Source organism: Petaurus breviceps, unplaced genomic scaffold (genome assembly GCF_028583685.1).
Source record: "Petaurus breviceps papuanus isolate PSGF00001 unplaced genomic scaffold, PetGlider_PUasm1.0 118, whole genome shotgun sequence".
NCBI lineage: Eukaryota > Metazoa > Chordata > Mammalia > Diprotodontia > Petauridae > Petaurus > Petaurus breviceps.
The window spans coordinates 19,240,494-19,265,202 of record NW_027185616.1 but is presented as its reverse complement, the minus strand read 5'-3'; the positions used below and the strand labels follow the sequence as shown (position 1 = coordinate 19,265,202).

General features: G+C 41.0%; 1 protein-coding gene across 2 annotated transcripts in view; it reads left to right on the top strand.

Moving 5' to 3' along the window:
• The window catches only part of DOCK8 (dedicator of cytokinesis 8), a 329,548-nt gene that overhangs the window by 134,569 nt on the left and 170,270 nt on the right, over positions 1–24,709 (top strand). For both annotated transcript variants that reach the window (XM_069086859.1, XM_069086866.1), the window contains exons 5-9: positions 8,653–8,776; positions 11,951–12,163; positions 14,954–15,039; positions 22,680–22,746; positions 23,804–23,953. In XM_069086859.1, coding sequence (XP_068942960.1) covers positions 8,653–8,776; positions 11,951–12,163; positions 14,954–15,039; positions 22,680–22,746; positions 23,804–23,953 — 640 coding nt within the window. The remainder of the gene's footprint in view (positions 1–8,652; positions 8,777–11,950; positions 12,164–14,953; positions 15,040–22,679; positions 22,747–23,803; positions 23,954–24,709) is intronic.

Here is a 24,709-nt window from a genome sequence, read left to right as displayed (position 1 = left end):
TAATAATAGCCAACAGGTTTGCAGAACAATATACTTCTATGTGTATACATCAATATATGTATATATATGTGAACAGCTACATTGCTAATGCACACACACATTTGTTTTTTGTCTGTTTTTTTGGAGGCACTCAAGGTTAAGTGATTTGCTCAAGGTCACACAGCTAGTAAATGTCTGAGGCTGGATTTGAACTCATGAAGATGATTTTTTTCCTAATCCCAACCCAGTGCTCTCTATTCACTGTTTCACCTAGCTGATGTATGTATACATATATATGTATGTGTGTGTAGATGTACATACACCTACGTGTGCACACATATGCAAACATATATAAAAATCTCATTTGATTCTTACAACCACCCCATAAGGTAGGTCAATCTGAGAGAGGTTAAGTGACTTTCTGAGGGTCACAGAGCTATTAAGAGTCTGAGAGCAGGACCTGAATTCAAGCCTCTCCTTACTCTAAACCCAGTGCTCTCCTAGGTACATCGTTAAGCACCCACAGTTCATGAGGCCTTAAGTGGGTTCGTCATTAAGCAGAAGCTGAATAGTCATTTGTGGTAGAAGAGATTGCTGTTCAGTTATGGGTTTCCCGGGGCCCTCTGAGGTCACCCCTTCCATCTCTGTGATGCTGTTCAGCAGCAGCCAAAGCACCTTCAGGGCTGTATGGGAGGACCCTTGACAACAGTGCCTCAAAATAGTTTCTCGACTCGCCGCAAAAGCAGTAAACTTTCTGAAACATCTTAATGCTTTCTATGCCTGTAGATGCTCTGAAATAAGCACATTTTATGAGAGAGGAAAAGAAAAAGGCAGGGCTCTAAACTCTAAGCTTCACACAGAGTCCTCAGCCAGGGTATTTCCTGGATTTTATTTTTATTCAAGATGACTCCCTTTTGAAAAGGCATGTGATACCCTAAGTTACTCAATGGCTGTGTCAGTGTATGGGTCCTGAGACAAGTGGTGTCTAAGCTGGAGCAGAAGAGGCTTCTCATTCATTATTTACTCTAGAGTTAGCTAGGCCCAAGTGGGTTGAGTGCTGAACCCAGAGTTAGGAGGCCCTGAAATCGAATCCTACCTTACACACTCACTAGCTGGGTAATGCAAAGCAAAATCACAAAAGCAAAAAATAATAATAATAAATTTAGGGGCGGCTAGGTGAACAGAACACTAGCCCACAGTCAGGCCTCAGATACTTAACACAAAAAAAACCTAGGTGTGTGACCTTGGGTGAGTCACAACCCCAATTTGCTGTACCTTTCCCCTCCAAAAGAAAAAAAAAAGCAAGTCCCTTTCCTGTTTCTTTATAAATGTTGGGATAACAATAGCACATATCCCAAAGGGCTATTGGGATGATCAAACGAGATAATGAGTAAAGCACTTTATAGACCTTAACTTTTCAGTTGTGTCTGACTCTGTGAATCCCCCATTTGGGATTTTCATGGCAAAGATATTGGCATGGCTTGCCATTTCTTTCTCCAGCTCCTTTTACAGATGAGGAAATTGAGGCAAACAGAGCTAAGTGACTTGCCCAGGGTCACACAGCTAGTAAGTGTCAGCGGCTGGATTTGAACTCAGGAAGATGAGTCTTCCTGACTCCAAGCCCAGTGCGCTATCCTCTGAGCTACCTAGCTGCCCCTGTAAACCTTAAAACTCTCTATTAATGCTAGATATCATCATTAATATGTCTAAGACACTACATAGTAATTTACTTGCTGTATTTTCTCTCAAAGAAGCAAGAAGTGTGCTTTCTTTCAAGTCAAATAATTGCTATTTAACTTTGTGATTTGGGGTCTGTATAATATTTAAGACACAGGTCCAGATGCATGTTTATCACTACTTGATTTCTGTTGTGGCTTTGGTTTCATTTTTCCTCAAGTTGCCAGATTATATCTAGGTTTTTGGGGGAGGGGATTTTTCCCTCTTCAACTTTCAGAGAAGGTCTTAATACACTCTTCCCCCAATCACAAGGACAGCCTAACAACAGAAAAACAAAACTCTGTGTTGTCTAAACAATGTTGATCAAGATAGCTTTTGAAAAGCTAACTAGAATTTTAGGAAATTATGTATTGAGGTCATACCTGAAAACCTACCTTTAGGATTTCATCCCTCTACCACCACCATGCCCCGCCCCCCCAGGACCCTCCTACCGCTAAGTGAAAATCGAGTTTTGCTCAACTTAAATAAATGGCACTAAGGAAGTTAAGCCAGAAATTCTCTTATCACTGTCCATCCATTTTATAGAACATAGGATTGTAGATTTAGGGCAGAAAGAGACCTCAAAAACCATCTACTCCACACACACACACATACACACACCATTTTACAGATGAGGAAACTGAGGCCCAGAGAGAGGTTAAATGACTTTCCCAAAGCCACATAGGTAATGTCAGAAGTATTTCAAACCAGATCCAGTGACTTCAGAATCTTCAATCTTTCCATGTACCACACTGCCTGGGGTGAAAGGGAGGTATGAAACAGGAAGGGGCTTGCTAGAAGTGTCAAAACAGGAATTTGAATTCAGGTTATTTCCTAAGACCCTTCACTTTCCATCATACCACACTATGCTTTTAAGTCCTATGGTGCTATTATTGTACCTAACACAGCATCTTGTACTCTATAGGGCCTCAATAAAAAAAAAATTAATTCAACATGTGAATTTATTAGAAGTCAGTCTGGTCGTGATTACAGGTTGATTTAGCACTGAAAACATGAAATTGAAACTCAAAATATAGCAATCTGCCTATGCAAAAAACAAATTTTAAGTACAAGGTCTGATGGGAAAGAGAACGTTTGAATTGGCTTTAGGAACAAAACCAAAGTCTGAAAAGGTCACTGCATACCTTATAAATTAAAAAAATTACAAAGTCTTGATGACTTAGGAGCATATTGAACCATTAAATGGAGAGGGAAATAGATTTAGAAAGGCAAAGCTCTATACTAAGAGTTATTTTGTAAACTAATTTTTGCATGGTTTCTTACTAATCAAAGGAGTACCCAGAATAAGAATTCAAGACCTTCGAACCAAGCTAGTTTTATTAAGCTGCTGCATTTAGTGCTGCTAACTTACATGGCAAAGCCAAAATTTTTAGGAAAGGGGTATTGAGAGGTTTTAAAAATAACAAGCACCCATGGTTTTTTTGTTTGTTTTTATTTGAATTTGTATGGTACTATATATCTCAAGCATATTACTGGCTTTGTTCTGTTTTGTTGGTGGGAAAGAGGAACCTAACTACCACTTAGACACTGTTGCAAGTGCCCCAATCACAATTAAGCCATGAATTTCCATGAATGTTTATCTTATCACATAAATAGGTAAGGACATTTGGTATTGACATGCCTGTTGTCACTAAGCATAGTTTCAAGCCAATAACTTTTCAAGTGAACCCTAAAAGGCACAGAAGCAATCTATAGGCAATCCCCAACTTTTGAAAGATTTGGGTTTCAAAAATTTGCAAGTCAACTGCTTGAAACCTGAAAAATATTTTTCTCATTAAAAAGTATTATATATTAGATTCCCAGGCCAGCTCATGAATACCTATTTAACCCACAATGTGACTGAACATTAGTAATGATGAATATGAACTTGAGTTTGGGGATCAAAGGGCAACTTGGTTCCGGAAGGAGGCTGAAGAGGAATAAATAGTTTCCTTCTCCTTTCTAGGGCACAAGTCCAGCCTGAGGCAAAATTTTGAAATTGGCAAAATTTCTCTTTGGCCCCCTGCCACCTCCCTTTCTACATTCTTCTCCAGTTCCTTAGGGTTCTTCCCAGGCCCCAGGCGGTCAGTGACCCCATGCTACCCTAATCCTGCTTTTGTGGCACGCCCCCCCCCAACTGGCCTGCTCTACCCATCAACAAAGGGCTCCTAGTAGAAAATTATCACTCTCCCTTTTGCCCCAATCTCATCTCCTTTTCCTTCAGGGCAACTGATCTCTGCTAGACTAGGAGGAAAGCAACCCACTGAACTAATTCACATTAAAGTGTTAATGACTTGCACCCCATAGGGCCTTAATAAATGTTTATTGTTTATAAGCCCTTCAACACTCAGGAAATTTTTTTTTCTTAAAGTAAATACTGCATTGTTAAAAGAGGATCCTTCAATATCCAAACAGGAATTTCTAGTCCATAAGGAAAGTGAAAGGATTCATACAGTATGGGAAAAGATAAAAATATAATTTGAGCCTTGGGCTCACCCACCAATGGGCACACCAGCCTCATGCCCTGCATGGGAGATTACCTAAGGGTTTGATTCCTCTAAATTGTTCCTGCTTTTTTTTTTTCTCCTTTCATTCGTCTACTTCTAAAGCTACAAATTCTCTAATGAATCCCATTCTCTCCTGACTTTGACCCCTCAGGGTTTCTATGACTGCTAGGACTTTGAAGAGAGGGAGGAGGGGAGGTAGTCTTGAAAACTGAGAAGCATTTGAGGCTGAGGGAGGCTAAAAGGCATTACAAAAGAAGAATTAGGTGGAGAAACTGCACAGGTTACATCATCTGGGAGATTTGTGACCAAGGGGTGGTAGTGAAGATGGTTTTGTAACAAAGTGAGAGGCCTGGGTGAACAGTGGACTCTGCTGGTGTGTCCCATGGGCATCTATGCAAGTCAGGAGAACTGGGAACCATTAATGGATGGATGCCCCGTAATGCATTAAAGGAAGTTGGAAATGAACTATCTGTATTTAGGTTGAACTGCATAGTGAAATTTCCTTAATTAAATGCTCATATATTTGGAGATGTAAGAAATCTGTAGAAGCATGTCTGAGATTAGATGGACTCTGAAGTCCCTTCCAACTCAGAGAATATGTATTTCTGCCATGCTGTATTTGCTTTAAGAAAAAAAAAAAAAGAGGGGTGGCTAGGTGGTGCAGTGAACCTGGAGTCAGGAGGACCTGAGTTCAAATTTGGCCTCAGACACTTAACACAAAAAACTAGCTGTGTGACCTTGGGCAAGTCACTTAACCCCAATTGCCCTCCAAAAAAGGGGCAAAAATAAAAGAATTAATCAATATGACTTTTGTTGAGTTATCCAAAATATCTAAACCAACATGGCTCTTGCTTTTATAAAACTATATCAGAACTCATACTGCCATATGAATGCTATATTTCAAAATCTTTACTTTAGGAGATGATACAGTTATTCTAATGATGTTCCACATAGTTGGGGCACTCTTCTTTCAGAACTGCCTTCAGAGTCTTGCACACTTTTTTGTCAAGAAGTCCTTGATGGCAAACATTCATTTATCCTGAAGGATAAAATTGACCTTTGGAAATGATCAAAAGGCCACGTCTGGTGAATAAGATGAAAGATAATCCAGGGAAATATAGTTTTTGGTTAAAGGTGAGTTATGATGGAGCCCAAGGCTAGTGACTTAGCTTTAGGTTTGAGTGCCCCATGTAGTGGTGAGGATTTCTTCAGGTTTGGAATGCTGACATACTTTGGGGGGTCTGTGTGTGACAGCATTGCTAGGGGCACTCATTGCACCAGTGCAGGACATAACTTGTCCATCCCTTGTAACTCTAAGCCATGTTCATGATCCTCTACAGGGCATCCACCCACCATTCTCAGAGCTCAAATTCCCTTGACATTGCATGGATACCAAGGAGCATACGAATGCAGTTCATTGGCCCACTTTCACTTTATACCTGGTTCTTTTTTTTTATCTTGGTTGTAAATCTTTCTGATGCTGATGCTTTTACCCTATAATTCTTCATTTGTACTAGGCTACAGCCTGCTTATGCCTACTGTGTGTCTCCATTGTACGTTAAGTGAGCCATAATTTTGATTTTCAGTTTTTAAAGAAAAGTGGGGCGGGGGGGTGGGGGGAGGCCAGGTGGCTCAGCGAGTCAGAGCACCGGCCCCAGTGTCAGGATGACCTGGGGGACCCAATCTGGGCTCAGATACTTAGCACCACACCCAGAAATAACTGGCGGTGTAACCTGGAGCAAGTTACTTAACCCCAATTGCTTTAAAAAAAAAAAGAAAAGAAAAGTGGAGGGAGAAGGAGATATAGAATGGGGAATGATTATGTTATGCTGAGATATTAATTCTCCATTCAAGGTTGGGAACTAAATTAGAGTCTAGAGAAGAGTTCTGAAGTATCCCTCTTGCAAGATTCCAAGAAACCAGACACTTTTGGCCTTATGTCCATCGATCAATCAGTCAACAAACATTTATTAAGTGTAATGAAGTGGAGAGAAAACTGACCTTGAAACTGGGAAGATTCGGGTCCAAGTGCTGGGTCTGGCATACACTGGATATATGACCTTGGGCAAATCACTTATCCTCTCTGTGTGGGACAGCTCTTTAAGACTGTAAATTATAGAAAAGGTGCTACCCTTCTTTGGCAGAGGGAGCTTTCTCACCAGGCATGCACGCCTTGTCAATCCCTTAAAAAGAAACTGGTTTCCCATGCAGTTCATAACCTAACTGTGTAGTCCCTTCAAAAGAGAAATCCAAACAACGTTTTAAAGATTGTTTGGATGATGCTTTGTTTTTCAATATCCCTCCAATATGATTCTCCTTTGTAACAAAGAAGTAGAACAAATAAAACAAACCACATAATAACAGCACCTGAGACCCCCCCAGGGTTGTGTGGGGATCAAAGGAGATAATTTTGCAAAGCGCTTGGCTCAGTTCCTGGCACATAGTAGGTGCTATAGAAATGTTAGCTATTATCATTCTCATATAATATTTTAAGCAATGGCAAAATCACGGGACCAAGTACATAACTTTTCATCATTACTTCTTCGACAGAACTCCTTTGGATGAACAATATCCACTATAACTTTTTTTTTTAATTTCAATACTGAACAGTCATTTCAGTCTGTGCCTTATTCTGAGAATGGCCTGCTGTTCCATACGCTTCTGAATGGAAGAATGGCAGAGCATGAAGGCACATGATAGGCATGATAGGCACCATATGAAGCACTGGGTTACAAGAGTCCCTGCCCTCAGGCAGCTTATATTCTAATAAAGGAGGACAATATGTAAAAGAAAAGCAGAAAAAGAGGAAAGTAGAGGGTTCTGAGCTATGGCATAGTTTGGAAATGGAAAAGAAGAGATGTGGAGGCCTGGTCTGGGGCAAGATAAGGCAGAAGCTCACCTATCAGAGACCAGAATGGTCCCACAGTCCATCCAAGTTTCCCTTGGGGGAAGTATTGCTTTTATTTATCTATTTATTTATTTAGTCCTTTTTTTTTTGGGGGGGGGAAGGCAGGGCAATTGGATTTAAGTGATTTGCCCAAGGTCACACAGCTAGGAAGGGTTAAGTGTCTGAGGTCAGATTTGAACTCGGGTCCTCCTGACTCCAGGGTGCCACTTAGCTGCCCAAAAGTATTGCTGTTGATGATGATGTATGTTATTAATCCTGATTATTGGCAGTTAATAAAGAGGAGTAGCATGGTATAATGGAAAGAAGGCTAGTTTGGGAGTGAGCAGTCAGTTTGAATCCCAATTCTGCATTTTATAACCCATATGACATTTCCCTTCTCTTTGTTTTTCCATCTGTAAAATAAAGAGATTGGACTGGATGTTTTCTAATTTCTCTCGCAACTCCAAATCTGTGATCAGATTTCACTGCATCACATTTGCTGCCTAATGAGCCCCCTACTTCACATCTTGCCACCAAAGATGTCAAACATGGAGGAGGAAACACACTCAGCCAGGTGCTCATCCTGAGTTACTGTTCAGGCACGTCCAATTCTTGGTGACCTCGTTTGAGGTTTTCCTGGCAAAGATACTGGAGTGGTTTGCCATTTCCTTCTCTAGCTCATTTGACAGATGAGAGAACTGAGGCAAGCAGGGTTAAGTCCAGGGTCACACAGTTAGTAAGTGTCTTGAGTGAGTTGGATTTGAACTCAGGTCTTCCTGGGTCCAAGCCCAATGCTCTATCTAGTGAACCATTCTAGCTGCTTATCAAAAGAGTTTCTGAGAGCCCCTTGCAGCCTCACAGCAAGAAGAACTGGTATTAGTTTCCTTAACTTCCACCCAAGCTTATATTTATTGTCCTTAGCTGTTCCCAACTTAATTTCTATGTTTTTCTCTCCCCAGATACAGCATAAGATATTTTATTTTAAACTCTTTCTCTGGTTAAATATATTTTAAAATAGAACATTACTCAATTTAGTGGAATGTGTATGCAGGAAATTAATGAAGATCATTTTAGTAAATTAAAAACCATTCATTCCTATTTTTCAGCCATAACTCCCTTCTTGTTTCCTGCCCCCTCTTCATTGCAATGTATTTTTATAGAGACAAAATGTTTGTCTCTATTTTTATCTTCAAAAAGTCCTTGTTTACAGCTTTTGCACATTGTTAGATATACTCTGGCCACTTATACAAGGGTCATCATTGAACTATAACTTAGAGTCAAATGCTCCATAGCTGAGATCACAGCACTTCTGAAACAGCTTTTTCCCAGTCAGTTCCTTGTTTTAATAATAAGCCAGCCAGGAGGCAAATGTGTTCCTAATTACAACAGGGCCTTGTACTAGGCCTAGTGTATAATTACTTCTAATGAATTACTGTCGGCTTCTTTTCTAGATCTTTTTCAACTGATATTCTAAACTTAGGCTGTTATTTTTAGGTTTCCCCCCAACCCCAAATGATTTTATTTTTTCATCCATCTCTCTGTGTCTCTCTTTGTCTCTTTCAGGAATCAAGGAAGTTCAGATATTTGTGGCTTTAAAAAGACTGGATCCCGAAGGGATTTCCATAAAACACTTCCAAAACAGACTTTCGAATCAGAAACTTTGGATTGTAATGAGTCAAGTTCTCAGGTATTTACTACCATCAAAGATATTCTATCTGGGGCACACCATCTATATTTTATTCTGCTGGGAAATAGTTTAATCTACATTACATTCATTGCTGGAGATAAGATAACAATCAAATCTTCTGCATAACAAAGTTATTTCCATGTCCTGTCAGAGGGCAACCCCCCCAGTTCCCCCAAAACCCCCCCCAATAATAGTGATTTACAGCAAATTCCCTACAATGGATAACTCTGTGTTGGACTCTGACTTTCACTCCTTCACATGTTACCCTTTTACGCTTGACACTGGAAGTTCTAAGGTCAATGGAATTATTTTGAATTTCTGTGCTTGCTCTGAGAAAATTTGTTGAGGGAAATAGAAGGTATCAGCTCCAACTTTCTTGGACTGCTTTTTAGAGAACACATCTACATTCTTCTCCAAGCCCTTCTAACATCCAATAAAGCTAAGAAAATTATTGTTGATTGAATGTTTAATGTTTATTATAACAGTATATTGATTGTAGATCAAATTTATGATACAATTAAATTTTATTTTTATACACAACATATAGACTTCATAGTATATGAAAATATATAGCATATAGCACATTAAAAAGTATGTCTATAGTAAATAGTACAGTCTGGGTCCCAAGCCAACACTCCTTCATGGACCTGACTCCCCAGCAGCAAATTAGATAGCAGTGATCCCAAAAACCTGGCCCAGGGTCTGCCATAAAATCATGAACTGCACATGAAAAGGCAGTCTATAAAAGTCCTCTCTTGGCACAATCCACCTACCTGGGACGGTTCACAGCTGTGGTTACGATCTTATCCCAATCCCAACCTTGCTATCTTTTCAGAACTCAATCTGGTTTATCAACCAGGTAATTTGACAACCTATTTTGTTTCCTACCTGTGTTCTCTCCTAGATTTCTAATTTTAGTGAGGAGTCTTGACTCCTTTCTCAATCAACATTTCCTCCTTAGCCCCACCGACTGATCTTTATCCCACCTTGGCTTTGAAGTCCCAGCATCAATTCAACTCAGCTGCCCAGACCTTCTCTCTCAGCTGAAATATATGTACTTAAGCCCCAAACTTCCTGGTGGAATCTCCCCTACCCATTACTAACACCTTTCCACATAAACTAGAAAATTTCTAGTACTAGTCAGATAGGTAGATAAAGAAAACATTTATTAGGGGCCAGCACTATATTGAGTGCTGGAAATACAAATACAAGGAAAAACAAAGTCCCTGCCCTCAAGAAGCTTACATTCTTATGGAAGAAAGATAACACATAAAAGAAAGCTGCAAAGTTGGGCATTTAGGGGGGTGAGGAGGATGGTGGAGAAATGCTCCATGAAGCTTGGGACTGGGCTGGGTTTGGAGTCAAACTCAACAATTTAGGACAAGAACTAGGCCCACACAAGGCCCCCTTGTATAATTCATGTACACAAGGTTTTCATGACCATATTATAGTATTTGGGACATAATTTTTTAAAGTTTGAAGTCACATCAGTAGTAAATAATTGTTGTATCTTTGTTTTTATGACATTGTTGGTCACCTATACGATTTGCTTGCTATTAAATCAAATTTGAACATTACCATTGTTCCTATGGGAAACATAACTGATTTGTAGTGTTCTGTTTTATGATATGATTCCCAAGACAACCTTGCAGTGAAAAGTGAAGACTGTCTGTATAGCAAGTATTTGGGGTTGTTTTTTCTTTCTCTGTTACCTGTCTATGATACAGCCATTGAATGTAACAAAAATATCTTTGGAGATTGTTCCCTTTTTGTTTTTAGCTTTGAACATTTGGCTTAAGGCTCTCAACATTAAGGATTGGGTTTTACTGAGCATGAAAGATAAATGTGGTGCAGCATAAACTTAATCATTCAACAACCATTTATTAAGAAAGTGGTATTGAGTATGCAGAGACAAAAAGCAAGCCATCCCTAACCTCAAGGAGTTCACGTTCTATTTGAGAAAAACAAAATATATACAAAATAAAGTGAATACAAAGTCGAGTGTGTGGCGGGAATTGTCCTCTGTTCACACGTTAAGAACCATGGACCCAGAGGTAAAAAGAGAATCCCTGAAGCTTCTTGAGTGGGCAAATAATATGGCCAGATCAATATTTTAGGAATATCAGTTTGGCAGCTGGGCAGCAGATGGATTGGAGAGGGGAGAGACTAGAAGCAGTTGGGAAACTATTGCAAAAGATAGTCCAGGTAAGAAATGATGAGGACATGGAGTAGAACCATGGGCATGTGTATAAAGATAAGGGAAGGGACATGAAAAATTCTATCTAGACACAGACTCAGCAAGCTGGGCAACAGATTGGATATGAGGACTAAGGGAGAGTGGGGAGATGATGTCAATTCCATGCTTGTGAACCTGGTAGGATTATTTCCATGTTCACCAATTAAAGTTAATTGAAAAAGGAATCAGTTACTGTGGGCCTATTAACTCCTTGAGAATATTATTTTTCCTGCAAATCACAACCAATATAGATCTATCCTTGTCTTATGAGTCACCAGTGACTTCCTTTTAGGAAGAAGCTGAAATGATGAGATGAGCAAGCCTGGGAAAATAATTCCAGTTCAGATTCCTGGATTGCCTTGTCTAATGCTCTGGTCATTTGATCACAGCTGCTTCCCCGTGTCATTTCCTTCCTTGCTCAAAAAAATCTTCAGGGGCTCCACACAGCTTAACAAATAAAATATAAAATGCTTACCCTGGCATTCAAGGCTGTCTGGCCAGTCTGGCTCTAGTCAGCTTTTTTGAGCCTTATCAAGTACTGCTGTTTTGACTAATGTAGGTTTCAAGGAGAGCAGAATTCTGGCCCAAATTTCACTAGTACCAAAATGTCTTAGTCCAAAATTAGGGGAGTTTTAGGGTGAGATGTAGAATCATAGATTTAGAACTGGAAAGGACTTTTAGAGGCCTTAACTCTAGAGTTGGAAGGGATCTAAAAGGTCTTGTCCTTTCCCTTAATTTTGTAAATGAGGAAATTAAGGTCTAAGTGACCTTCACTTAATCAAGGTCACTCAAATAGTAATGTTAGAGGCAGGATTCAAACCCAAGTCCTCTGATTTGTGAGCTCAATACTATATGACCTACTGAAGAGATAATGATACACTGCTCATTTACCTCTAAGCTACCTCTTTCCACTGACAAGTAAGTTTTTTCTCTTGCAGGCAGGCCCTCGAACCTTAAAAGTGCTTTGTGATGTGAATGGAAAAAGTAGTCTCACTTCCTGTGACTTTGACCTTCGGAGCCTACAGCCTGACCAGCGGTTGGACAGTCTCCTGCAGCAAGTCAGCGCTGAGGACTTTGAAAGACAGAATGAAGAAGCTCGAAGGACCAACAGGCAGGCTGAGCTCTTCGCTTTGTACCCGTCTGTGGATGAGGTGGGTGGATGTCCCCTCCTAGGAGCTCTCAAGTGCTTAAGAAGCTATTTTCTACTTTTTTTTCCCCTGTGAAAAAGCCCGTGTAATAAGTCCACCCCATCTGGTCAGGCTAACAAAGTCCAGCTAACTTGACACCCTTGTATGGTCCTGAGCAGCACCCTGGGTGACTGCCAGTTAACAAGTCGATCACAAGATCTGACTTTCCCCTTCACACACTTCCCCCTGCCCTCCATGGTGATGAAATGTGGAGGAGAAGGACCAGGAAACGAGTTAATGCTTAAATGAAGTGGATCATCAGCCCCTGAATAATTAAGAATTGGCTATATAGGAAAACCTCATTAATTTGAATTTAGGTGCAAAGTCTAGCTTGGATTCATAAAAAGCAAACTTTATAGTTTTTTTTTTAAGTGGAATTATCAAGAAAGCTCAAAATCTGTCATCCTTCACTCTTCTGTCTTCATCTATTCAATTGGTTATAAATTTAGAACTGGAAAGGGCTTCTAGAGGTCTTAGCTTTAGAGTTGAAAGGGATCTGAAAGGTCATCTTGTCCTTTCCCTTCATTTTATAAATGAGGAAACTGAGGCCCAAGTGACCTTCCCTTGATCAAGGTCACTCAGATAGTAATTGTTAGAGCCACCATCTCTTATACTCTTACATCTATCTACCCTCTTATTTCTCCTCTAATGGCAATCCCCTGACTTTAGCCTCTTACTATCTCTCCCTTAGACTTTTGTAAAAGCCTCTTTTTAGAGTGTCCCTGCCTCCCCTCCCTCCTGTCTCTCCAACGCATCCCTCTGACAGCTCTGAAAGCAATCTAAGACTCAGAATTATCAAACAATTAAAGAGTTAGGAGTCAACTTAGACAGAGATCAGCTAGTTCCATCTTCTCATTTTACAAATGGGGAAACTGAGATCCAGAAAGGTGGTCACTCGCCCAAGGTAATAATCATTAGTGACAGAGTTGAGACTACAATTCCAGGCTCCTGACTCTGTCTCAAGTCAACTGCAAGTCATGTCATCATTTCCCTTGATGTCGTGGTCCTCTTGGAAAACTAAGGACAAACACAACCTGGCTCATTTGACCCCAGCTGCTTTCCTATGTTGCTTCCTTGCTCAAAAGACCCCAAACAAATCAACAACAACAAACCTGTAGGAGCTCCACATACTTGACAAATAAAACCTAAGATCTTAGCCTGGCATTCAAGGCTTTCTACAGTCTGTCTCCAACCAACTTTTTCATCCTTCACACGTACTTCTCCGCTTTAAGGAATGTATGTTTCAGCCAGATCGTTTTTTGCTGTTGCCTAATCCGGTCCTTTCCCACTCGCTGTAAGAATATTTTCATATTTGGGTAAATACATTTTCACATTTGTAATAATACACATTTGTGTAATGCTTTAACATTAAACCGAGTCCTTTCTATATATTATATCACTTGAGCCTGATAATAACCCTGTGGGTTAGGTATTGTAGGTATTATGATCCCATTTTATTGATAAAGAAACTGAGGCATTCTGTCCATCATGCCAGGCTGCCTCAAAGCTCATACACTGCACACTTAGAATGATTTCCCCACAATTCAGTTCAATAATTGTCTATTATTATGCACAAAGCATATTGATTGTTTTCACCTTTCTATCCCTGGCCTAGAGCTTTAGTCCTTCACATTTCTCTGAGGTCTAATTTGTATATTATTATATGTGATAATGTGGCATATTAAGTAGGCACCTAATAAATGTTTGTCAATTGGAATTTTGTAATATTCAATTCAACAAGATGGTGCCTACTATGTGTTAGACACTGAGAGACAAAAGCAAGAGTCCTACCCTCAAGTAGCATCCATTATGCTGGGGCAGGGCTAGAGAGAATGCTCTAAAAACAGAGACTAGTAAATACAAAGGATATGTAAATTGAATATAAACTAATTTCTAGAGGGAAGAAGCCCCAAACAACTGGGAGAAATTGGGACCAGAGCTAAGCCTTGAAAGGAACTAGGGATTCTTTTTCTTTTCTTAAGCAATTGGGGTTAAGTTACTTGCCCAGGGTTACACAGCCAGTTATTCTGTGGGTGTTAAGTATCTGGAGGCCAGAACAGATCTGGACTCTAGGCCAGCGCTCTTACTCACTGCACCACCTGGCCTCTCTGGGACTAGGGATTCTGAGAGACAGAATTGAGGAAGGAGAGATGCCAGTTGATTATTTAATTTTCTTATCACAGAATATGAGAGGAATCTATGTGTTCGCTTCCTTACAGACCTTGTACTTTCAATTCTCTGTCGTCCACTTTAATAGTCAAATAGAACCTCAAAAGCAGAGTCCGTTTCAAGGGTCAGATTGTGAGGCCTTAAACACACTAAGCCTGTGTAGTCATGCCATCTCTGTACTCGGTGTGCTTATCAATGAGGCAATCAGTGGCAGAAGCAGACTGAATGTGCCATTACAGCCCAAACAAGCAAACAATGGGTATGAGATTTTGCAATGCCATCTGGTGGGGATGTCACTAAGATATCCCCATGTTCTCATTTCCTTCCTTCCTCCTTCTGTCCCTTTCTTCAGAGCTTGGATTGCTGAAGTGAGAAATGGTTTGCCTTAAACGCTGACTTTGTTCTTGGAGGGGAAAAGGGGGGAGATGCACGCTTTTTTTTTCTTGTAAATAAGAGAATTCTGTTCTGACTCCAAGGGTGATTCATTCCAGTGATGGTTGACAGTCACCTCCAGGATTCTCAGCTTGGTGGCATGGGTAGCATGAGAGTTTGCTAATGGTTTCCTTGTGTTATGGCTCATAATAGGAGGATGCTGTGGAAATACGGCCACGGCCAGAATGTCCAAAGGAACACCTGGGCAGCAGGATCTTGGTCAAGCTGCAGACTCTGAAGTAAGTGGGGGCCATGTCCTGCACAGAGGAGGTTTATTTCGCCATTAAATAGCAATTTTTGCTCTTTATCACAGAGATTAAATTAGGCACTGGCCTTTTAATGGTATAGAGAAGGGAGGAGAAGTGATTAAGAAATGTTGCTCCCTGGAATGACAGGAGGCAGGAAATAATGCTTTCTGTCTTTGGAATGCCATGCAGCTCTTCAGTGTTATGCCCTTGATACATCTGATCTACACCACCCAGTCTTTAGCAGTTCTTTGGTATGGGCAGGATTAGGGTTATTCCTATTATATTGTTTAGTAGATTAGTTGTATCTGACTCTTTGTGACTCCATTGGGATTTTGGTGATTTTTTGCAGATACTGGAGTGGTTTGCCATTTCCTTCTCCAGCTCATTTTACAGATGAGGAAACTGAGGCAGTTAAATGACTTGTCCCGGGTCACACAGCTAGTATGTATCTGAGGCTGCATTTGAACTTGGATCCACCTCAGGAATCAGCCTTGAGAGGGTAAAGGACTTGCCCTAGGTCACACAGCTACTAAGTGGAAGAATTGGGCTGCAGAGCCCTAAACTGGGAGTTCATATTGTCCCTAGCTAGCTGAATCTCAGATTCCTCATCTGTAAATCAAAGTGGTTGAACTACTAGATGTTCTTTCCAGCTTTAAAAAATTTGATGGTCTTATGAATTCTTGACCACTTTTTGTTGTCATTTTTAATCATTACATCTATATTGTAGGCCAAAAATTCTCCTTTGGCTGGAAAATATTGGTATAGGATGGAGCATTGAACTTATAGTCAGGAAGATCTGAGTTCAAATCCTGCCTCAGATACTTACTGTGTAACCCCGGGTAAAATCACTTCACTTCTGTCAACCTCTATCTAGGTCAGAGGTAGGGAACCTTTGGCCTTTCGGCCACATGTGGCCTTCTAGGTCCTTGGGTTTGGCCTTTTTCCTGAGTCCAAGTTTTACAGAACAAATCCTTTTATTAAGGGGATTTGTTCTGTGAAGTTTGGATTAAGTGGAAAGGCCACACTTGAGGACCTAGAGAGCCACTTGTGACCTCAAGGTCCCAGGTTTCCCAACCCTGCTCTAGATGGTGCAGTGAAGAGGGTGCCTGGCTTAGAGTTAGGAGGACCTGAGTTCAAATCCAGCCCCAGATACATACTAGCTGTGTGACCCTGGATAAGTCACTTAACTGCCTCAGTTTCCTCATCTCTAAAATGAGTTGGAGAAGGAAATGGCAAACCACTCCAGTATCTTTGCAAAAAATAACCAAAATCCCAATGGAGTCACAAAGAATCAGATACAACTAATCTACTAAACAACAACAGAAAATGAAGATAATAATAGCACCTACTTCACTGAGTTGTTGTGGGTATCAAATGAGACCACACGGATAACGAGTTTTACAAGCCTTAAAATGCCATACAGACGTTAGTCATGATCACCTTTCATGTGGTAATTACCAGTGAGGGGTAATGGGATGCAGCGAATGGAAGACTCACCGTGCAATTAGGAAGACCCAGATCCAGATCTTGCCTCTGGTCCAGGCCAGCTGTGTGTCTCTGGACAAGTCCCTTAACCATCAGGCCTCTAGACAAGGTTCTGTAGCCATCAACTACAGATGAGTTCCAGCCTGTACCTTTGGAAAGAGCTTCCCCGTGGGGAATTTCTTCTATCAGTGAGATCTTGGGTTTGAAACATCTCCACCTCCCCCAACACACACACACACCACACACACACACACACACACACACACACACACACACCACACACACACATACACACACTGACATTTATACAGTACTTTAAGATGGCAAAACTTTTTACATAAAGTGTGTAACCTTATCCTTTTAACAAGAGGTAAATGCTCCCGGCACAATCAACATTTTTTAGATGAAGAAACTGAGATTGTAATGGATTAAGGGATTTGCCCAGTTCATACAATCAGTAAGCCGCTGAGCTCCAATTCGAACCCAGGTCTTTATCCACTAAACCACAAGGCCTCAAACTTCTGGTTCATTTACAGATTTATGGGCAAATTCTAAAGAGATGCTGAGCTCCACGTTTTGGGGGCTTTTGTGTCATTGTTATATATACTACAACGAATGACTGCATAAAATGTAATCCCATGGGGCGGCCAGTGGTGCAGCGAGTAAAAGCACTGGCTCCAGTGTCAGGATGACCTGGGATCGAATCCGGGCTCAGATACTTAGCACCCACTCAGAAACACCTGGCTGTGTAACCTTGAGCAAGTTACTTAACCCCAATTGCTTAAAAAAAAAAACAAATGTAATCCCATGTGGAGGAAAGATTTCTCTGCTAGTAATTCCCATGTAGTGAGGACTCGGGTTGTGGCCGTTTTCATACTTTGACAAACGTGGTCTCGTCAGACTCTTGTAGAGCTCTTGGGTTTGGTGTTGGCCCTCTGTACAGATAAGTGATACGTGTGCGTGGTGTGTGTATATGCACATGTATGTATATATGTATGGTATTTATATGCATATATACACATATGTACATGTTGTGTGTGTGTGATATGAAAAGAATACTGGAAGTCAAATCCTCCTTTCAGTTCACAGCCCTGCTCTTACCCACTTGTGTGAGGGCAGACAAGTCATTTAACCAATTTCAGCTTCAGATCCCTAATCCCTAATAAAAGGAGATTGCTTTACCTTACAGGGTTATGGTGAGGACCAAATGAGATAACGTATGTAAATGTGCTTTGTGAACTATAAAACACCAGGCCAAGATAAGGCCTTATTACTGTGAGACCCCTAGACACTCTTCTCCCCATGACCCGATTCCACAGACAATAGAAGCTGCCTATAAAATTGTGGGGTTTGGGGGGCATGTACAGGAATCTTCAGCATGTCCCATAGCAGTGAGGAACTTAGAGTCAGGTTTTACAAAAGATAAATGAAGAAGGAACCTCTAAGGCTTTCAGAGAGCTGGCCCAAAAGAGAGTATTGGAGGATCCGGAAGCAGGAAGGGCTTCTATGCTGCATTCTTAAGGGGTCCTCTCCATTGTAAACACATCCCACGTGGTCACTCTGTTCAACATTCTCCAACCCTCCAGTCACTTCAATCAGGCCTTCCTTGTGAACCCCACTCAAATGGACAGATAGCCAGCTGTGCTCCCAGATATGAAAACACAAGCCTGTCAAGAGAGGCATGGCCGAAAGTAAGGTGAGGTCTCTGTGGCTTTTCCCCAAGACAAATTCAGAGGTGCTGACAGCACTTAGACTTCCCACAGCAGTGCAGAAACAACCGAATCTGGAACCTTCTCATTTCTGTTGTTCTTTAGTTGAATCCAACTCTGTGACCCCATTTGGGGTCTTCTTGGCAAAAATACTGGAATGGTTTGCATTTCCTTCTCCAGCTCATTTTACAGATGAGGAAATGAGGCAAGCAGGGTTAAGTGACTTGCCCAGGGTCACATAGCTAGTAAGTGTCTGAGGCTAGATTTGAACTCAGAAAAATTATCTCCCTGATTCCAAGCCCAGAGTCCTCTCCATTGTGCCACCTAGCTGCCCCAGTAAGCACTCATAACATGCCTGTTATATGAGAGGCCCTGTTTTAGCACCAAGGAAACAGAAAAAGTAAAAACAGGCCCAGCTCTCAAGGAGTTTACATTTTAATGGAGGAACCCGCCATGTGCACAAATAGATATATATACAAGAAACATGCCCAGTAGAAGGAAAGTAACCTTATAGGGAGAGGCAGTATAGGAGACAGGAGAACTAGGGACGGCCTAAAAGTACGAGTCTGAGTACTGAAGGAGGCCTATGAACCTAAGCAGCAGAGGTGACAGCAGTTTCTAAGTGTGATTTATAGGTGCTTTCTTACGGTACTTAAGAAAGAAAACTTCAGTGGCAGCCAGATTATATTGGTCAGATGTATTTGGTCTGTAGAGGTATTTTAAAAGGGTGAGTTTACCAATCTGCAGACAAAGATGTAATTCATATCAAACTATTTTTAAAAGACTAAAATATTTAGGCAAAGAGCAAAAGCTTTTTAACGTCAGTGTTTCTCTATTGCATATCCTCACCAAAATGTAGGCTTTCATACTAGCATTGCCTATGCATCATGCTACAGATGATAACTCCCTGAGTGTCAGGGAATATTAAAAAGCTGGGCAAAAAGGATATTAAGGTGGCTGTTTTTATTTAAATAAATTTTCCCCTTTGCTTCCTATAAACCTACTCAACATTTGGTCATGATGTGGTAAGACACTAGGTAACCTTAAAAAAAAAATGAAAGCAACAAAGGAAAGGATTGGATCCAGATACAAATTAATACATTTTCTGTAAAGTGGGAAGATCTCTTTAAGACTGGATTCAAGGGAGAAAAGTACAATAATTTAAAATGTTGTGCTAACCAAATACAAAGAAAGTTCAGGTATGCATTTTCTCTGCTTTATAGAGTTTTTTGAAAAGTGAGTATTGCTGGGGGCAGCCAGGTGGCATGGTGAATAGAGCACTGGCCCTAGAATCAGAAGGACCTGAGTTCAAATTTGGCCTCAGACACTTAACACAAAACTAGCCGTGTGACCTTGGGCAAGTCACTTAACCCCAATTGCCCTGCCTTCTCCCCTCCAAAAAGAAAAAAAAAAAAAAAAAAAGAAAAAAAAAAAAAAAGTGAGTATTGCTGATAATTAGATAATGTGAAAAACTAAATGTAACATAATAAGATTTAGACCCCCAGGCCAAGAGAAACCTGAACAGAAGCTGAGGTCACATTTGAACTCAAGATGAGTCTTCCTGATTCAAGAAGCTTACCTTCTAATGGAAGAACACCTCCCTTTCCCCCTTCCCCTCCCCTGCCCTCAGCACCACGTACACAAGTACATTACAAGGAATAGCTGGAAGGTCTATCATGTTCTCTTAGACCTCACCTTGTACGTGGAGCTTCCTTCAGATTCCAGGTGTTCTGTAGATCACCTAGATCTTGAGACCTCACTGTTGTGCTCTCTTATTAATTAAGCCTACTTTGTGCCAGGAGAGAATTGGGAAGAACTCAGGTGTCTTCAAGGATTTACCTGTCACTTCCTAGGTGACATTATCACTATCCAAAGTTCTAGGGTTTTTTGTGCCTGAGACCACAGGGAGTTCCAGCCTAGCCTTCCCACCAGTCAGACACACAGGGGGTAGGAAGCACTCAGGAGTAATGGCTGCAAGGCTCAGACTCGCAGAGCCACTCTGAGCTCACCCTAACGAGATCTCGCTTGATTTACTGCAATGTTTCTCTTTCCAAATGAATGAGCTTTCAGCCCCAGTAGAATATTCCAATATCACAAATTGGGACTTCTTTCATATTGTTATATACATACATACATTTGTGTATGTATGTCTATATGTACATATGTATGTGTGATGCTTAAACCCCAACCCCAGGTTAGGAACTCCATTTACTAATGGAACTTAGAACTAGAGAGAGCCACTTAGGCACTTGGTGCTCTGATCTAAGAACATATGACTATGTTCTCATATCTGTTTTGGACTTCGGATGTTAGCAGGCAGGACTTTAAGAACTCCCAGAAAAAAAAAAGCAAAAAAAACCCAAAAAACAAAGGGCGGCTGGGTGGCACAGTGAATAGAGCACCAGCCCTGGAGTTGGGAGGACCTGAGTTCAAATCTGGCCTCAGACACTTGACACTTACTAGCTGTGTGACCTTGGGCAAGTCACTTAACCCCAACTGCCCTGCCTTGCAAAATAAAAAAAGAGAGCTCGCAGAGCGGAGTGGTGGCAGCTGGCCCAGGGCTTCTCCATGCGTTACCTGCACCTGCTTCCTTTCTCTAACCCTGCTCCATGAAGTGGGTTGTCATAGCAGCGCTGTCCCAGCTGTAAAGCAAAGACAAGTCGCTGACACTTACTTACTGCGTGCGCCTCATGTGCAGATCACAGAAGCAAAGGCTTAGAGCCAGAGGAGGCTTTAGGGATCATGTAAGAGAGGCTGTGACTTGTGTGATCTCATACAGGCAGTAAAGTGGCAGTGCCGTGACTCTGACCAGCTAGGTGGTGAGCTCATCAGCCTCATACACGCACTAGCTGTGTGACCCTGGGCAAGTCACTTAACCTCTGCCTGCCTCAATTTCCTCATCAATTTTTAAGATGAGATAATAATTGTTAAGTGCTTAGCACAGCACCTTCCGTATAGTAAGTGCCATATAAATGTTAGCTATTATTATTATTTTTTTCTTTTTGGAGGGGGGAAGGTAGGGCAGTTGGGGTTAAGTGACTTGCCCAAGGTCACACAGCTAGTAAGTGTTAAGTGTCTGAGGCCGAATTTGAACTCAGGTCCTCCTGACTCCAGGGCCAGTGCTCTATTCACTGGGCCTCCTAGATGCCCCCTTAGCACATTATTAATCCTAGGGGTCTGCTAGATGATTCAATGGATAGGCCTGGAATCAGGAAGACATGAGTTCAAATCTGGCCTCAGACACTTACCAGCTGTGTGACCCTGGACAAGTCACTTAACCCTGATTGCCTCAGTTTCCTTACCTGAAAAAAGAGCCAGAAAAGGAAATGGCAAAACTCTCCAGTATTTTTTCCAAAAAAAAATGGGGTTAAAGAGTGAGAAACAACTGAACAACGACAATATTATTAACCCAGGTCCTCTGACTCCAAATCCAGCATTCCTTTCACTGTTAACACTCACCATCTCTCTTGTCTTTATATTGTAGTATTTGGTGGGCTCTATAAGGGCAGGGATTGTATATTATATAAACTTTGTATCTCCTCATGTGCCTAACAGAGTGCTTAATAATTTTTTTTTAATTGGTTTATACTGAAAGACTGATAAAAAATGACTCAGGGGCAGCTAGGTGGCGCAGTGAATAGAGCACTGGCCCTGGAGTCAGGAGGACCTGAGTTCAAATCTGCTCTCAGACACTTAACACAAAAACTAGCCATGTGACCTTGGGCAAGTCACTTAACCCCAATTGCCCTACCTTCCAAGCCCTTCCAAAAAAAATCAAAAAACAAAATCTCAGCATTTTTTTTTCATGCATTTCTCCATTGAAACATGGCCATCCACAGAAAAGATGAAGAATCACCTCCCATCAATTTTTCAGTAAAGAGGTTGAGGGACTATGGGTGCAGAACACTGTACATATACACTGTGAGTTACAATCACGATGTCAGCTAGTTTTACGTAACTGCTTTTCTTTCCTACACAGAAAGGCTCATTTGTAGTTGAAAGGCGTGTCTGGAAATGACTGTAAAGTAACAGCAAAAGGCATCAGTATCTTTCTTTTTTTTTGGAAGGAGGAAGGCAAGGCCATTGGGGTTAAGTGACTTGCCCAAGTCACACAGCTAGTAAACTAGTGTCAAGTATCTGAGGCTGGATTTGAACCCAGGTCCTCCTGACTCCAGGTGTCATGTTCACTATTCACTGAGCCACCTAGCTGCCCCCAGTAACTTATTTTTTTTTTAAAGGAAAGGTAACCAGTAGGAATCCTATGAATTGGTACAGCATTACTGTACCATGACTTCAAGATGTCAGGGCTGTGCCCCAGACCTCCCTAAAAAATCCATTATAAAGTTCTTACTTAGGAGGCTAAACTATATTTCTAATCTCTTTCTGTGTTTTGAAAAGAGACTCTAACATTTGAACTTCCCTGTCTTTTACTAACAGGTTTGAGATAGAAATAGAACCTTTATTTGCCAGCATTGCCCTCTATGATGTGAAAGAACGGAAAAAGGTAAGGATGACAGGATGAGACAGCAAAACATTCTTCATCCATGCAGCAAATATATCTCTCATTTATTCTTATTATTTAAATATTAATATTTAATATTGTTATTTTTATTTATTTTTTTAAAAACCCTTAATCTGGTTTTCCAATCATCCTGTTCTGTTCATTAAAACTCCGTGTAGATTCAGACAGTAAGTAGCTCTGGAGAGACCTACCCCAACTGCCCTAGCAGCTTCTGAAGGAGCAAATTGGAAACCCTCTTCAGTTTCTGTTTGCTTTACACAACCTCTAAGGACCCAGGCTTCCACAAGAGGTAGGGCTCCACATGCCTGCCAGCCCTCAGGCCCTGCAAATAGACAAAAGCCATTTGAATTCCTTTGTGACCACCAAGAATGTGGAAATAATTTTTATCTCCATTTGGAGGCTGTCCTTCTGACCCTGCTGTGGGATGGGCTCATTATGCGGTGGCAGACATCTTACCCAGCAAAGGTCTAGGTTGGCCACAGGGTAAATGGAATACCATGTCCAAAGTTCCATTAAAAGAATTTCCTGTCCAAAGATTTCCCCATGAGCATTTCAGCTTGTAGTTCTTTAACGTTTAAGGGGTAAATGGGGGCTGACGAGTGCACAAATAATGCAGTGTAGTAAATGCCAGTCAAGTGTTTTGCTTTTCCTTGTCCATAAGACCCTTTACTTCAAGAACCGGGCATCTCTTGGATGAAGATAGATAATTATACTTGATAAGAGTATAAAACCTGGAGGTTTTGGCATGCAAACTTCCAGAAGCAACAACTTTCTTCCAGAAAGCAAACCCCATCTTGTTCTAAACTAGAGTTTCAAGGAACATGCAACAAAAGCTCTCCATTGTTTCTGGGGTGTGATGCAAAGCATGAGTCAGATTTTCCCCCCACAGTCACTCCTCATAAAACACTACCTGGGCTCCCTTTGGGATTCCTCGTTGTCTTGCATGTTCTAAGGTGTTTGTGACTCATTGGTTCCATGAAATAAAAGCAAATGATCTCTTTGGATGGCTTATCTTTCTTTTTTTGCTACTGTTACGTAGATTTCAGAAAATTTTCACTGTGACCTGAATTCTGACCAATTCAAAGGATTCTTACGGGCTCACACACCCTTTGTTGACTCCTCTAGTCAAGCCAGAGCTGCACTATTCTCAGTCACCTACCCATCTTCAGATATTTACCTTGTCATTAAGGTATGTAAGACCAAACAGACCTTCACTTTCTGTCCTGATATTTTGCCTGTATTGATTGGGGAAGGGGTTGGGAATGTGTCTACCTGTCTTTGGTGAGAACCACTAATATTCATTTCTGTAATTTCCAAATCAAGCTGAGTGTTCATCTAAAATCTTAATCTTTTCTTTACTAAAGTAGCTAGTTGACTCTTTCTAGATCTCAGTCATCTTTAAGTTTCTCCAAAATATGTGACCTTGCCCTGGAAAACTCACTAGATGTTGTAGGTAGTTTTAGGTTTTCATCAATACTTGCAACAGAATAAGCCTGTGTTACAATTTCTAGTAGGTCTTCACAATTCCAGGAGTAGGCTTTGATTTATAGAACCCTACCTGAAACCCTACAAAAAAAAACCTGAAACATTCCACATTCTAAAACCCTCCACGAAAAATCCAATCCTTTATATCCCTAAGTGTTCTTTTACTGAGTCTTAGAGGTTGTGTCCATCTGCAATCAGGGCTGAAATGTGAATATAAAGTATTTACAAAAGAACCCAGGGATCTGCAAACCAAACCAAACAAAAACAAAACCAAAGAACCCAAAACAAAACAATATTTAAAAGTAAAAAATATCATCAGCCAAAGCATTGGTTTTTTTTCTATACAAACCCATATTAATTTGCCTATTTTTTCTGCCCATGGGTGGCTATATGACATAGTGGATAGGACTCTGTGCCTGGAGTCCAGAAGACCTGAGTTTAAATGTGTCTCAGATACTTC